Source organism: Tenrec ecaudatus, chromosome 7, assembly GCF_050624435.1.
Source record: "Tenrec ecaudatus isolate mTenEca1 chromosome 7, mTenEca1.hap1, whole genome shotgun sequence".
Taxonomy (NCBI): Eukaryota; Metazoa; Chordata; class Mammalia; order Afrosoricida; family Tenrecidae; genus Tenrec; species Tenrec ecaudatus.
Window position 1 is genome coordinate 98,812,957 of NC_134536.1, and position 17,209 is coordinate 98,830,165.

Consider the following 17,209-nt stretch of genomic DNA (forward strand, 5'->3'; position numbering starts at 1 on the left):
GGAACCCTCAAGGGGTTTCCTGTACTTCTAATTTTGCCACCTTGTAAAAATGGCACTTATGATGGAAGATGGTATAAAACTCTGGTAAACACAAAAGCCCTTTTATCTGGAATTTTCCCTCTAGATCACTTAATTATTCTTTATGAGATCTAGCCATTTGAGATGAAGTTTACAGAATGTAATTATAATGCTAATATTTTCCACAAACTTCCAGTAAATATGGAACATCAAAGCTTTATGCCAAATATTGACTTTTTTATTGGACTTAAGTTGACACATTAAATAGCATTCAAAAATTATTAAGGCATGCACTGACATTTGGCTGCAAGTATTTCCAGGGTCCGTTCCTCCTATTGTTTTTCAAATAGATATATTTTTTACTATCCACCAACCAACTGAAAAGACAAAAGTATCTTCAAAATGTTCTTGATATTGCCACACAAACACTGATTTCCATGAAACCAGCCCACCTCTGTCCCTACCTCAAGAGGTTGGTATTACAGGTTGAATTGTGTCTCCCTAAAATATATGTTGTTATACCTAAACTCTACGCTGTGACTGGGCTGTCTCTGTTATGCTGCTGAAGCAGAGTTAGTCTAGGGTGTGACTCCAGTCAATCTCCTTTGCGATATAAAGAGATTAAACAAGCAGTCGAGGCATCAGAGACAGAGGAAGAGAGATGGCAAGCACACACAGATTGCCTGAGAGCAGTTCAGAAGACATAACGATTGCACACCAGCCTTCTCTTTAGAATTCAGGCATGAAATCAGACTTCTAGTCTCTGATACCATGATAAATAAATCTCCGTTTGTTGTGGTGTTTCTGTGATAGCAGCATTAGACAACTGAGGCAGAATTTGGTATTGAGAGTGTGATATTTCTCTAACAGATGCCTAATACGTAGAAACACGTTTTGAATTGGGCAAGGAGTGCTAAGGTGCCTAAGAGGAAAAATGTGGAAGTCAAAGAGCTGAACAGAAAATTTCAAAGAGCAACTTGAGGAGCCGAAGTAAAACATTATAATAAAATATGCAAGGGCTAGAGTCAGAAAACCAAAAGGGAAGAACACACTTGGCATTTCTCAAATTGATAGAAATGAAGAGAAATGTCAGGTCTTATATTGAAATATTGAAGGATTCTGTGGGTGGCCAAAATATTGAACACTGCAGGCAGCATCACAAGACGATGGAAGGCAATGAATGTACAAATGTGCTTGACATACAATGAATGGATGCGTGAATTGTGGTAAGAGTTGTACGAGCCCCCAGTAAAATGATTATTAAAAAAAGAAAAGAAGAAGATGGAAGGAATATGCAGAGCCACTGTACCACGAAGAATCGGTCAACATCCAGCCACTTCAAGAGGCAGCACACATCGAGAGCTGGGGGTATTGGAGAAAGAAGTTCAGGCTACAGTGAGGGCACTGGAGAAAAACAAGACTTAAGGAATTGGTGGAATATCAGTTGAAATACTTCAGCAATTTGAGACAGCACTGGAAGCAATCACTAGCCTATGCCAAGAAATTTGGAAGACAGCTACTTGGCCAACTGACAAGAAGAGATCTGTATGTTTACCGATTCTAAAGAAAGGTGACCCAGTAAAATGTGGAAATTATCAAACAATATTTTCATTAATAATTGTTAATATCACAAGCAAGCATAATTTTGCTAAAAATATTTCAGAAAAGAGTTGTAGCAGGATATGGACAGGGAGCCACAAGAAATTCAAGCTGGATTCAGAAAAGGATATGGAATGGGGAACCATTGCTTATATCAGATTGGATCTTGACTGAAAGCAGAAGATTCCAGAAATAGTTAACTTATATTTCATTGATTATTCAAAGGCATTGATCAACAGTGTTGATCATGATGAGTTATTAATAACATTGGAAGAATGGAAATTACAGAGCATTTAATTGTGTCTACATGGAACCTGTACTCCTCATGTGGACCAAGAGGCAGTCATTCAAACAGAACATGATGAAACTGCCTAGTGTAAAATCAGGAGAGGTATGCATCAGGAATATAGTTTTTCACCATACTTATTCTATGTGTATGGTGAGAAAATACATTGATAAGTTGAACTATATGAAGAACATGGCATCAGGATCAGAGAAAGACTCATTGACAATAAGCATGTGATATGCAGATGACATAACTGTACTTGCTGAAAGTATGGAGGACTTGAGGCACTTCCTAATGAAAATTGAAAACTGGTAGCCTGCAGTATGTCTTGAAACTCAATGTAAAGACAACAAGAACCCTCACAGTTGAACCAATTGACAAGATTATGGTGTGTGGAGAAAAGATTGACATTGTCAAGGATTTATTTTGCTTGGATCCAGAATTGGGGCTCATAGAAGCAGTAGCCAAGTTATCAATGTGTACTGCATTGGGCAAATGTGCTTCACAAGAGCTGATGAGCAAGGATGTCACTTTGAGAACTAATGTGCACCTGACCCAAGCTGGGGTATTTCCAATTGCCTTGTATCCATATGAAAGCTGGACAGTGAATATGGAAGTCTGGAGAAGAGCTGATGTCTTTGAATTATGGAGTTGGCAAAGAATATTGAAATTGCCATGGTCTGTTAGAAGTATGAAGAAATCTGTCTTGGAATAAGTCCAGCCAGAATGTTTCTTAAAGGTGATGATGTTCAGATATCATCTCACGTACTTGGGATACGTTACCAGAGATACCAGTCCCTGGAGAAAGACATCATGATTAGTAGAGTAGGTGGTCACCGAAAAAGGGGGAGACTCCGAATGTAATAGATTAGTACACTGGCTGCAAGAATGAGCTTAAACCTAACTACCATTATGAGGATGGCATTGCTTTGTTCTGCAATCTATGGGCACACTCTGATTTGTAACGGATTCAATAGTATCTAACAATGATAGCCAAAACCTATGTTACCTTGACTAAATCGTCGGTAGAATTCTGGAAATCAAAAGCAACTCTGGTGAGGGTTCAGAAAGAAGGTAGGAGAGCTATAGAGAGGCTATTGTGTAGGGGGATACATATGGTGCCAATAACAGCATTGCTAGAATGTGCTTCTTGGGAAGTTTTAAAAGAAAAGGACAATTACGTGGTTGGACAATGGAGGAAGGGTGTTGAGTTTTATGCAATGGCAAAACCAAACCAAACCAAACAAACCAACCCCAACTCCTTTCTGAATTATGTAAAATGCTCAATGGAAGGTAGAATTTGTAAGAAGTTGAATACCTGGCTGTTAAGTTTCCTAAGCAAAGTCTTAAAGGGGCTGTGTGGTTTCTCCTTGTTGCTTATTTAAAATAGGAGAGCAAAGCTATGGACTTAAAAAAATGAATGGTGCAAAATGAAAATCGAACTTAAAGATTTGAAAAATTCTGTTGAATAAACTAAGTACACATGTCCTGGAATGTTCACTAAGAAGTGGCCACACAATCTCCTGTAAAGAGATGAAGCTTTTGACTGATAAATCTAACCAACAACCACAGCAAAGTACCCAGCAGTTTATAATGAAGGGCACAGACCAACTGAAGGAAAGAGTGCGACCTGATTCCTGGAATTCTATAGGCAGGAAACGGGCCAAAGGAACTACCTGTGTTGCCCTCTAAAAATAGAAAAGGACCCTCTTTGGTTTAACAGAGAGATCAGTAGATCTATTAGCAGGAGTACAGAAAGCAGGGCCTACTCTTTATCAATGGTGGGGCCACAACCTTTTAGATTTAGATCTTGTTGAGGTGCCCTAGGTCCAGAGAACAGAACTCCCATGCCTAAGAGGCCAAGGAATAAAGCCTATCAGCACTAAAGAGGATCAGGTCATCACACAGATGAACTAGGAGGATGGGGTTGTTTAAGGCCAAGGGAGAAGAATTGCTAACCCAGGGTCTAGAAGGACCTCCATTAATTAACTCTATAGATAAACCCTCTTGAAAATTTACATACTTTTGCTCCAAAATACTAAAAATTTATGTTTTCCTAAATTAATAAATAGCAAGAAATGAAAACACATGGCTTCCATTCCTTTTATACATACCTTAGGTGCTTTATATAATTTTCACTGGAAGGGAAGAGTAAGGATATAGTTCATACAATTTATTTGAGTGATTATATTATTATTATTGTTAGTTGCTATTGAATTGAATTCTTAGATTATATGATCCTGGAGAATATGCCATATATTTTTTGTTTTTCCTTGTATAATACCATAAATGGCAATTTCAAGACTTACAGTTTCATAAAAAATGTATTCTGATGTAAAAGCTGAAAATATTCATAGGTATGTTATTGAAATTACACACACAAGAAGGAGATTAGAAATTTCAGGTAACATTTCCATGATCTTTCAATTGCATGTCAATTGTGGGTTAAGATCAAAGGGTAAATGTGCTGTAATCAACAAAGTGATTTCAGCAGTTCTTTTTAGTATTGCAATGTTAGTTTGCATTTCTTAACGATGGGTAGATTTACTAGTGTCAGCATATTACTTACAGATATGTCACATGTATTTCAGAATGCTCAGTAAGTGCCTGGACTGATTTGGTATTCCTCGTGGATGGCTCCTGGAGTGTGGGAAGAAATAATTTCAAGTACATTTTAGACTTTATGGCTGCTCTGGTGTCCGCCTTTGACCTTGGGGAAGAGAAGACAAGGGTTGGCGTGGTTCAGTACAGCACGGATACCAGGACTGAGTTTAACTTGAATCGGTACTACCAAAGGGATGAGCTGCTCGCTGCAATGAAAGAAATCCCTTACAAAGGTGGCAACACAATGACAGGTGTGTCTGACAGCTTTGGCTACGGTTTAAAATTGGGAAGAAATTAAACACATCTGAAATTATTCACGTAGTTTTTGATTCTGCCAACATTGTACGGTGGAGAGTAAACGAACATTTATCTTTGTCACGTCAGGGGACGCCATTGATTATTTAATTAAAAATACTTTCACGGAATCTGCGGGAGCAAGAGTTGGCTTTCCTAAAGTGGCAATTATTATTACGGACGGCAAATCCCAGGATGAAGTGGAAATTCCAGCAAGAAAGCTTCGGAATATTGGAGTTGAAGTTTTCTCTTTGGGTATGTGCAGTCGGCTCCATTGTTTTCATTTTAGAATTGCGCTAAGAAGCTAAGAGTCCTCAAGAAATGATGCTTTCAGATGTGCTTTCTACACTTTATAGTGTCGCCTTAGAGCAACTCATCACTGAATACGAATTTGTATCAGTGTTCCTATGTAACTCACTTAGCATATGCATTAAGCGAGGTGACAGTCACATTCTTTGTCAGCCCTCTGGAACCAATGGTTCTAATAAAGATCCTCCTTGTATTATCATTAAGTGTCTTTTGAAAAAAAGAAAGGTTTCTGATATTATGTAATGCTTGAGGAATTCAGAGGACTTGAGCGCATTCAGGACTCTGGAAGAAAAAAAGTATTATCTTTACAGATGGCAGAGACAGATGATGGCATAGTCGGGATAAGAGCCCACTGTTTTACTAACCGCTTGGTTTCCTCTCTGGCTGGCTACTTTATGTGAAATTATAAAATGCCTTTGTCGTCCAAGCAGTTGTGCATTGGTTACGAAGAAAAGCAATTCTGGTTTTGTGACTTAATAAGCACTTGAAAATGTCTTCATTTGTGAAAGGCTGAGAAAGCAAAGAACTTCACGAAATCATCCCCTTCCCTTTTCGATATATCTTGTGTCTTCATTTTTAAGGCATCAAAGCTGCAGATGCAAAAGAACTCAAACAGATCGCCTCCACGCCGTCTCTGAATCACGTGTTTAATGTGGCTAACTTTGATGCCATTGTGGACATTCAGAATGAAATCATCTCCCAGGTGTGCTCAGGTGTCGATGAGCAACTTGGGGAATTGGTTAGCGGAGAAGAAGGTGAGTGGATTGTCTGTTCTCCCAGAGATTGACCCCCACCCCATTATTTGATGACATGTACAGCTTCTCCTCAATGTTACACTTTATCCCATTCAATCTCACACTTACACCTATCTGCTAGCGATTCTCTAACTGCTCCATTTGTATTGTTTTTCAGTAATTTAGCTTGTAGATACTGTTTGCACCCTGCCCCCTCTCCAGCCACTCACCCAGCAGAACATTCAATAGTAACAAACAAAACAAAATGAAAACTTCTGCCTCTGGAACCTCAGGGCCTGGAGTCAGTTCAGACTCACCGTGACTTTACCTATGGGGTTTGTGAGGCTGTAAGTCTTTATGGGATCACATAGCCTTACCTTTCCCCTGCAGGTCAGTGGGTGGCTTGACACTGCCCATCTTGCAGCTAGCAGCCCAATGTCTAACTCACAGCATGACCCAGGCCTCTTATTCAATAGGGTGTGCCTATTAAAAAAGTTGAACACATATCATTTGGCCATTGTTGACTGTCTCCTTTCTTCAAGACCCCTTTGTGTGTTTCTCATACCTAACCACAATTATGCTATTCTGACGCTTGTTTTAATGATCTTGCACTCTGATTGAAAGATTGGCAGACCAGGGGGGACTTAATTTTAACCCCCTATCATGTAGATTAGTAAGAGCACTGGTATTACTAACAAGCTAAGCAAAAGGCTTTTTTTGTTATCTTATCTGCATAATGTTTTTATATCTTTTAAGACTTTTTCAAAAGATCAATAAACTTGACCTTCCCATGTATGGAAAAATGCTCTCATTTCAATCAGTTATTGCTTTTAAATATATAGAAGAAAGAAAGGGTACATCAAAAGACTCTTATAAGAATCTTTTCGAGTGTTACATAATCACTATTCAAAGTCCTTATAAGTTTCTATAATTTCTCCCCTTAGCTTGAGAACCAACCAGTGATTAAAAGATATGTTCTAAATGGCTGTATGTTCACGCTTATAAATCCTTTGACCGCTAACACTCAGGTATCTTGGTACTGTTCCTTAGCTCTAATTCTGACTGAGAACTTCCTCTAAGGACTTAGTGGGCTCTGAATCTTTTTCTTTGTTTTATTGCCCAATCTCGCTCTCTTTCTTTATAAATAGTATGCACACCATCCTGCCCCCTTTCCACTTCAAAGTAACCTCATTTATTTCATCTTTGAAATTATTCCTCTTCTTCACAAGGAGGCATGTGCACGTATGGAGATTAACGAGTGGCTAACCACTCGCTTCTCTCTCGATCCCCCTTTTCTGAGGCACTGCTGTCGTGTACCGTCTCCCGTTGCATCACACGGACGGAGAGTAAGCGCCTGCCTGGTGTGCTACCTACTTCTGGCCGGCTGAAAGTGAAAATTAAAAGTGTGTCTTCTGGAATTTTGATAGTTCAGGCTAGTCTAAAATTTTGAAGATTTATTCTGAAATATCAAAATAATATATATTTTTGTTGAGTACATGACTATTTTGTACATTTAGACAAAACTTTTATATGATCATTATTTTCATGTCAATCTACATGCGATAAATTATTGTTTCATCTCTGTTTAGTAGCACAAGGAACATAGCTGAACTTGCTTCCCCCCAAAAAATAAGTGGGAATAAAATTATTTAGATTTATCATCTAAAAATTATTGAATGCTTTATATTTCTCAGCATATTAAAAAGTACATTTTATTCCCATGGCATTAAAAGAGAAAAACTTTATAAAGGATTGTATATTTCTTGAGTGCCTTCTTTGCTGCCCAAGAATAAAAGCCATAGATGAAATACCAACAGCCAGAGTAGAAAAATGGGCTATTGAGAATTTGAGAAGAGTTCGGCATCAGGTTCTTAACTCCTGGCAAGGCCTTTCTTTATCATTGAACTTTGGAGCTCTCCAACTAATAATGAATACACCCAGAATAATTGTCCAACCTTTTCTTATACAAAATCCACCTGTGCATATCAAATTAAAAACCGATTCAATGCCCGATACATTGGTTTGATGCGTACACCTAGATTTCAGGAGAGGGGTAGACAGCTAACCTTGGTGTCTTCATTATTAACTTGAATAAGAAGAATAAATTGGAGATTCACACTTAAAGACCTCATTAAGAGGACTGTATCTCACTGCTTTGCATTATTCTGCTTTTTTTTGGCTTTAGTTATTGAGCCTCCTTCAAATTTGGTTGCCACGGAAGTCTCGTCAAAATACATGAAACTAAGTTGGAGTGCATCTCCTAGCCCAGTGACCCACTATAAAATCCTCCTTACACCGATGACCACTGGAAGCAGGCAGCAAGCTCTGAGTGTAGGGCCTCAGACGACCGCACTGAGTGTTCGCGACCTCTCAGCGGACACAGAGTACCAGATCAGTGTTTCTGCCATGAAAGGCCTCACATCCAGTGAGCCTGTTTCTATAATGGAGAAGACTCAGCCGATGAAAGTTCAAGTGGGTAAGTTGGTAATGTGGCCCTGGATTGGAACACTGAAGGTCCATTAAGCAATATGCCTAATGGGGTCAGACTTAGCATTAAATATTTTCAATAATTGTCCCCCCACCCTGAAGAAACTTTCTTACTAAGAAAAGTAGGTATCTGTATTTTGATCATAATTTTGTCTATATTTTAATCATGAATTTTCTTTCTCTTTACAGAATGTTCACGTGGTGTAGATATAAAAGCTGACATCGTGTTTTTGGTTGATGGTTCTTACAGCATTGGGATCGCAAACTTTGTCAAAGTCAGAGCCTTTTTGGAAGTTCTTGCGAAAAGCTTTGAGATTTCGCCAAATAGGGTACAGATCAGTCTTGTGCAGTATAGCCGAGATCCTCATACTGAGTTTACATTGAAAAAATTCACTAGAGTTGAAGATATAATTGAAGCAATAAATACCTTCCCCTACCGAGGAGGCTCTACAAACACTGGTAAAGCCATGACTTACGTCAGAGAGAAAATATTTGTGCCGGGCAAAGGCTCAAGAAGCAACGTACCAAAAGTAATGATTCTGATCACTGATGGGAAGTCATCAGATGCCTTCAGAGATCCGGCCATAAAACTGAGGAACTCCGATGTGGAGATCTTTGCTGTTGGTGTGAAGGACGCTGTGCGTTCTGAATTGGAAGCAATTGCCTCTCCTCCCCCAGACACCCATGTGTTCACCGTGGAAGATTTTGACGCTTTTCAGAGGATATCTTTCGAACTCACCCAGTCTATCTGTCTTAGAATTGAGCAAGAATTGGCAGCTATAAAGAAAAAAGGTAAGTAGATTTCGTAGCGTGAAAATGATCGCTTCATGAAAAGAGTTCTAGAATTGTTATGGAAAACTCTGAAACTGTGTTAATATACTTCCGAGCTGTGTGTGGTTCTCTCCTGGGTGTGGACCACTTCTTTATTGGTGAGGAAGCTCCAGAGCCCAGAGGGCAGTGGTTCTCAGCCGTCCTCATGCCGTGACCCTTTAATGCAGTTCCTCAGGTGGGGGTGACCCCCAACCATCAAATTATGTTCCTTGCTACTTCCTGTCATTTTGCTACTGTTGTGAATCGGGCAACCCTAGTAAAAGGGTCATTCAACCCCCCAAAGGGGTCGTGATCCACAGGTTGAGAACCACTGTCCTAGAGTCATGACAGGTTTCTGATCCTAGATCTTCAAGCAGAACTAGATTTATTGCCCCAATTTATCATATTTGATCCAGCCATTTGTTGAGTATCTACTACCTAGACACTGAGCTGGGATCTAGGTTTATGGAATCTCCTTATGCATTCCTGTACTTGGACTATTTCTGGGCAACATTTTTCACATCTGAAAATTTCTTCATTTTCTATTTCTTTATTGGTCCAAATTCTATTTGTAGGGGACCAATTAAAAGTTTCATCCCTTCCATCAAGTATTCCTTAAAGTGTTCCAGTGTTATCACTCTTACGATCATTTCTGCTCATTGGTATTTGGAAATACTGCTTTGTTTTGTTAATACCTTACTTTCTTGTGGTGTCAATTTGATTGTAAATCTGATGAAGATGTGCAATGTGTCTTAGACATGGTCTTGTCATACAATTAAGTTTAATCAGTGCTTGGCTTAAAAAATTCTGTATTATTAAGAAAGATTCCCTGATCACTGCCTTCAGTAATCTATCACCAAAAGTTAATGTCCAGATATATGCAGATGGGAAAACGTTGATCCTCATTTTAAACCTGCTCTTCTGGTGGTGTGATGGTTACAAGTTGGGCTGTGACCCATAAGGTCAATAGTTCGATACCACTAGCAGGTCTGCAGGAGAAAGTCTGGGCTTTCGACTCCCATAAAGAGTTACAGTCTCAGAAACCCACTGGGAATAACTGTGAATCAGCCTGGACTCGATGGCATTGAGCTTGGTTTTCCTAAAAGTACAAAAACCAAAACTTAAAAATCCCTCAAAAATAAGGGGGTCCTGGACACATAGTGGGTTCTACACTTGGCTTGTAGCCACAAGGTTAGCAGTTTGAAACTAGCAAATACTGTTCTGGAGAATGATGAAGCTTTCAACTCCCATAAAGATGTGTCGTCTAGGAAACCCATGACATTGCTGGCTCAATGGCAGTGAATTTGGTTTCGTTACTCTTCACATATTCTAATTTTGGTTAGAACCATTTCACCACTACTTTGCTGTACAAATATCAAAATTTTCATCAGACATTTAAGTTGTTCCATTTAGTTCGCTGGATGGTCTAGGCAGAATGATCTAGATTCCCTGGAAGGCTGTAAGTGAAAGGCTTCCTCTTGCTGGTTAATTGGAGACTCTTTGGCACATTAACCTCAGTGGCCATGCCCCAAATGTTTGTAAGCCACTTCAGAAATATGCACCCATTAGATCCACTTTTGTTTTAGCAGACTTTACAATTTTAACTAAATTTTCCTGTTTCTTCTTCTTTCTAAAAATAGCTTACGTGCCTCCAAAGGACCTTAGTTTCTCTGACGTGACTTCTTCCAGTTTCAAAACCAAGTGGTCTCCCGCTGGAGAAAGCGTGTTCTCCTACCACATCACCTACAAGGACGTGAGTGGGGATGACGAAGTTACAGTGGTGGAGCCCGCATCGAGCACCAGCGTTGTCCTCAGCAACCTGAAGCCAGAGACACTGTACCTGGTCAACGTAACTGCTGAGTACGAGGATGGCTTCAGCATTCCGTTATCTGGAGAGGAGACCACCTCAGAAGGTGCGGCTATTTTCCAAAACTCAGCAATTTATTATAAAACACAGTTATAATTAGAAATAACTGTCATCTGCATATAGTTCATAATCATGGATGCTTTTGTGAGATGTAGCATCTTTAAACGACACATTCATACAAAGAGAAAAACATTCATTACATCAGAGGCGGGGAAAGCCAGTATTTTGATGAATTTGAGGTCAGAAATCAGAAAGAGCTTTTGATAATGATGGAATAACTTCTGAAATACTGTTCATCCCCATATTCCAGTAGTGTCATATTTCAGATACTTTCAAAATTGCTTTACTTAATCAGTGGGGCTAATGCTAAATAAATATTTCCAAACTGAATGTCTTAGGCAGTGTATGGCTTAGATGTGTCCCCATTTACTGGATATAACAGAACACTTTCTCACACATTTTATTACATCAAACATTTGTAGGGCACAACTTAACATGGCCAAGAGAAGACGAAGAAAAGATAGTACACTTGAAGTATAACATATTGATTATTTCAAAAGATACCAATTCTTTTTTTTTTTCCCACTGAGGCTAGGAGGCAAAGAGGTCGCAACAGTAGGATGGGGACTTTCAGACAGGACCAAAGACATTTTACCAGACAGGTATAGAGCACTGGTCTGCTTTGCTGGTGACAGCTGGAGAATCTCTTTCCCTGACAAGTATTTCAAATAAAATTGATATTCATTTGTGCCTGGTTTAGATCTAATTTCTGTCTGCAGGCCAGTAAGTAAACGATCAAAGTTATCTTCTAACCACCTAGAAATGGATATTTCTATATTATTCTAGCTAGTTCTCATATCTCCTGATGTCCTTAATGGTCCTGGTCCTTTGTCTTCATGTTTACAATGGAGAATTTCAACTCACGGTGTCCCTAATGTGAGAGAGTAGAATGGCCTCAGAGTTTTCTAGACCAAAAAGAAGCAGATAGCTGGATGCCTGCATGAACTTGACACAGTGTGTAAAGTAGTCAAGTTATTCTCCAAGTTAAATGTCTGGTTCATTACTCAGAGCTCACTGCCACTGACTCAATACTGACTCAGAGCTGGGAAAATACTGCTGACCTAGGGGCTAGGGATTATTGTCTTATTTGTTTGGGAGTGAATGTCTCAGTTACTTATATCCCGAGAAATCATTTTATTCTTGAATTTATTGGAAATAGAAATTTACTATTTACTATAAAAGGTGCTTTATTATGATGTCAAAAGCTTACTATTACACATCTCTTTATCTGATTAAAAAAGTTATATTACTTAGTTTGTTTCTGGATATTGTACGGTATTTGCTTGCTATTTCAGAATCTACTTCATCTCTGGCTAAAACGGATACTTTCACCTGGATGTCAAAAAATGGCTCAAAGACTTTTCTGGAGAGATACTATAATTTTCGTATCATAATACGAGGCTAGTTTTGTACTTTTCTTATGGAGCCACTCAGCTTATTTTGGATTCCTTTTTGTCTTTCAGTGAAAGGAGCGCCTAGAACCCTAAAAGTGACAGATGAGACCACGGATAGCTTTAAAATTACCTGGACTCACGCTCCAGGGAGAGTCTTAAGGTATCGGATTATATATAGACCAGTGAGTGGTGGAGAAAGCAAAGAAGTAACCACTCCAGCCAATCAGAGGAGGAGAACCCTGGAGAACCTGACTCCAGACACAAAATATGAAGTGTCTGTCATTCCTGAATATTACTCAGGACCTGGCTCTCCACTCACTGGAAATGCAGCCACTGAAGAAGGTAGAGAACTATGCTGATTGCACGGCATTAACCCAAATCGTGGATTGCAAAGGATGTCTTGAGCAGCACTCCCCATGATGGGAGCCATAGACACGTTTCCTCCATTGTCTAAATATTATCTTAGATTGTGTTCTTTTTAGACTCGAATGATTCACAGTTTTGACTTTTGACATGATTTATCTGAGTCAGTAGAGCTTGAGTAATATGATATGGTCTAAAAATTCTCCTAAAGTCAGATTAAGGATTCTAGTAATTTCAAGATTGGTAACGGCTATGCATCATTGAAACAGATTACATTTTCCTTCTTCAGCAAGATCTTAAAGGATGAACTTGTTTTTATTTAAATGGGATGATTAGGCCCATATCGCAGATTTTAATGTTTGCTGCAAATTATAAAGGTGTGATTTTTTTGTTGAAAAAATTAGAACATTTATAATTTCAGTTTCATTCTCTATCTTTAAAGCTTAGTTTATAATAATATTTCTAACAAATAGTAGCAATCATGAAGTGATTGAACATCTATTCCATATTCTGGGCAGAGTAGCTCATATTTGAACTCATTGATGTTAGATTGATTTATAAATATTTATGAGGTTGCTACTATTTCACAGGCTTATAAGGAAGCTGAGGCTAAAGGAGGCTAAGCAATGGACTCAAGGTCAAGAAGCTTCTAAGGGTGGCTCTCAGCTTGTGGGATTCACTGTCTTTCTGCAAACACTCACACGGAGCATCCCTTACAGCTGCTCACCTGTCACTTGACTTCCCTTCTTTTTCAGTGCAGCTAGTTAATCTCGTCAGCACGACGCTCCCCTTTTTTGCGTCACCACTTATTTTTTTACTCTTCTCCTCCTTTGGGAGGTCACTATTTTATATTTCTTTTTTCTTGTTGTATAGTTAGGGCTCTTTGTACTCCCCCCCCACAAAAAAAAGACCTCTTTAGGCCCTTTTCCCAGAGTGAGAGAGAGATTGCGATTGTGTGCCTGGTGGAGAGTCCCCCAGGGTCGACTGAACTAGAGGCTCTTCACAGATGTCTCGGTCAATTTACTAGGAAAATCATGAAGTGTCGAATATAGTTGCCAAGTGACAGGGAGTTCCTAGGAAGCTGCATCTTAGACCAGGCATCTTTGGGCTGTTGCTATGTATACACATTTTCTAGAGGTAGCACCGTTTTAAATACGTGGCACTTCTGCTATTTCCTTATAGGCTTATGTGGATAAACACTTTGTACTGCAGATTTCTTAGTGGAGGGAAGCTCTGAATTATGCTCTCTAATCAATGTAGATGCATGTCTTGACACTTTGTTCATTTTTAGGAGTAATGTTGGGGACATTTTACCCCAAAGATTTTAGCCTGTATAAACTAAAAGTAACTGGTTGGGGGGGGGGGGGGATCTTTCTCTTTGTTTCTATTAACCTAGAGAGCCCGACTTAGAAATATTTAAACATTACTGGCTAGTTAACAACTACAGTTGTCACTTTCTCACTCAGGGTGTAACTTTCACTTAAGATATTAAAAGTTAAAAAAGTGTTCTTCTAGTCATTTTATTAAATAATGGGCTTTGCTGTTTGTTGTTTTTAACCTCATGAAGTTAGAGGGAATCCAAGAGACCTAAAAGTTTCTGACCCCACAACCTCAACAATGAAGTTATCTTGGACGAGCGCACCCGGAAACGTGAACCAGTACCTGGTCACCTACACTCCAGTGGCAGGCGGCGCAGCTCAGGAGGTCACCGTGAGGGGAGATACAACCAATACCATGCTGCGAGGATTGCAGGAAGGCACGAAGTACGCCTTGTCTGTGACTGCCTTGTATGCTTCTGGGGCTGGAGACGCCCTTTTTGGAGAAGGGACAACACTTGAAGGTAATTATTGTCATAGTTTATGGAAACTTCTGAGCTTATCAGCTCACTGTCACTGAGTTGACGCTGACTCAGAGTGACCTTATAGGACTGGGAGGGCTGACCCGGGGGTTTCTGAGACTGCAGCTCTTTATGGGAGTAGAAAGTCCCTTCTTCTGGTGTGCCTGCTGGTTTTGGACTGTTGACTGCAGTTAGCAGCCCGGCGTGTAACCACTATGCCAGCGGGGTGCCTCTGGGTTGTCCATTTTCGAAGCGTGGTGGTATCGTGGATTAAGGGTTGGGCTGCGGTTCAAGGCCATCAGCCAATCTGTGAGAGAGTGTTGAGGCTGTTGTTCCCATAAAGATTCATCTCATATTCCCTGTGGAGCAGTCCTACTCTATCCTAAAGGGTGTCCCAGCTAATGACATTTGTTAATGTGTAAGTCCCTCCCCTGAAAGAGAATTTGTAGTGACAAAGAGTACCCGTGAAACTGCCTATTTTTGTGCGACGTGGAATATAACCTACTGAAAGAATTAACACTGGCTGACTGGTCAGCAGAGTTATATTTCAGAGCTGACTGCATAACCAGTCATGGATGAAGAAACTATGGCTTGGAAGACCTGGATTGTCCGAGGTCATGTAGCTGGGTTACCTCACCCGGCACCGGAATACAATCAGAATACTTCCGATTCCTCGTGAACTTGTCTTACTCACTTACCACACATGACAGCACACATAAACACTGAGCAATGTAAGAAGTAAGGGTCTTTTCTGTTTTCTGAATGGCAACCTTAAAAATGTAGTTCCATGCAAAATGTTCAAATTTAATGGAAAGTTAATACAAGCCTGGAGCGATTTCCTCAGGGCTCTAGCAGTTCAAAGTAGTTGGGGTCTACATGGGAAAGCAAGCAAGGGCTTCTTTCTTCTTTTTCTTTTTTTAGGGGTTCATACAACTCTTATCACAATCCATACATATACATACATCAATTGTATAAAGCACATCTGTACATTCTTTGCCCTAATCATTTTCAAAGCATTTGCTCTCCACTTAAGCCCTTGGCATCAGGTCCTCTTTTTTTTTCCACCACCCTCCCCGCTCCCCCCAAGAGCTTCTTTCTTATTGCATCAGACATGCTTTTTCATCATACTTTTTATGATTTACCATAAATGATGATGGATGAAAATGAATCCCTAATTTCCTCTGTGATGTGAAGTTACAGTAAAATTCATGGAAACGCCCATCATTGATGGATCCTGGAGCTGAAAGAATTGCAATTTTCAGACATGACAATAGGCAGATACAAGGCCTCCAATAGGCTATTCTGATTGGAAATGTAGAGACTTTGAAGAATTTCACAGAATCCATTAAAATAAAAAGTCTATTTGAATCAAAGTCGGGATGATAGTTTAATCCAAGCATTTAATTAAATCTGTTTTTAGAAGAATGTTTAAACAAAAGATTAAATACATTTGTAAAGCAGCCATTCCCAGAGAAGGCCTGCTTCAGACACAGCCAGGTGACCTTGCAAGTCCTCATGAACCCTATGTTCCAAGCCTCAGTGTACTCTGGCAGTGGTTCTCCACCTTCCTAATGCCACAGCCCTTTAATACAGTTCATGTTGTGGCGACCCCCTCAACCATAAAATTATTTTTGCTGCTACTTCATAACTGTAATTTTGCTACAATTATGAATCGGTTGACCCCTATGAAAGGGTCACTCGGGGGGTCGCAACCCACAGGTTGAGAACCACTGCTGTCTGTCATGGGCAGCTGATCATCTCCCTCCCTGTTCCTTCTAACTCTTTGGGAACTGGAAGATATCCTATGCTTATAACAATACATCCAGAGAAAATAGCTTATTATTTCTGAGAACTTGTATCTTAAAACGTCACTTGAGTAAATATTTCACAGCTATTGCTGGGTGGTGTGAAAGTTGTACGAGGTAGAAGCTAACCTGGCCTTAACTTCAGAGATACAATCCACACCATGGAAGCATGTCATCCATCCCTGTATCTGTGAGAAGTTTGTCCTCTTCTTTATATTGTTTGGAATTCTCCTTCTGTGGTTTCCTTTCTCAGGCTTTTAAAAGGAGAAATGTCTGAGCTTTTATTCTTTAGAGTAGTTTTAGATTGTTTAGATGGATGAAAATTGTCCTTTAAAAGGACCATCTTAAGAAAATTGAATAGTTTTACTTTTGGCTGCATCTTTTAATCTGATATTCTTCTGCACTTTTCTTGTTTCTAGCAAATGTATTCCCACTTAGTTAAAATTCTTGGTTCTAAAACCCACAGCATTCTTGGCTAAGAAAAAATTGGTTAGAATGCAAATAACTGAAAATATGCTTTAAGTTTATATCCAGCACATTTTATTGGGCTATGACTTTCTTCACAGGAATGCGACTAATTGTTAACAAATAGTATAGAACATCCATCAGCTTATATGCATGTGTGAACACACACACACACACGCAAACACACAGAGAATTATCTCTAAGGGAGATATAGAGGTAATAATATACATTTTTAAAAAACACACATTTCCTATAGAGGAAAGCTAGATAGCTTGTA

General features: G+C 39.5%; 1 protein-coding gene across 2 annotated transcripts in view; it reads left to right on the top strand.

The window, feature by feature from the left end:
- Positions 1-17,209, top strand: part of COL12A1 (collagen type XII alpha 1 chain) — a 123,470-nt gene that overhangs the window by 15,039 nt on the left and 91,222 nt on the right. For both annotated transcript variants that reach the window (XM_075554887.1, XM_075554886.1), the window contains exons 6-13: positions 4,495-4,758; positions 4,892-5,056; positions 5,692-5,865; positions 8,030-8,320; positions 8,521-9,123; positions 10,782-11,054; positions 12,532-12,804; positions 14,393-14,665. In XM_075554887.1, coding sequence (XP_075411002.1) covers positions 4,495-4,758; positions 4,892-5,056; positions 5,692-5,865; positions 8,030-8,320; positions 8,521-9,123; positions 10,782-11,054; positions 12,532-12,804; positions 14,393-14,665 — 2,316 coding nt within the window. The remainder of the gene's footprint in view (positions 1-4,494; positions 4,759-4,891; positions 5,057-5,691; positions 5,866-8,029; positions 8,321-8,520; positions 9,124-10,781; positions 11,055-12,531; positions 12,805-14,392; positions 14,666-17,209) is intronic.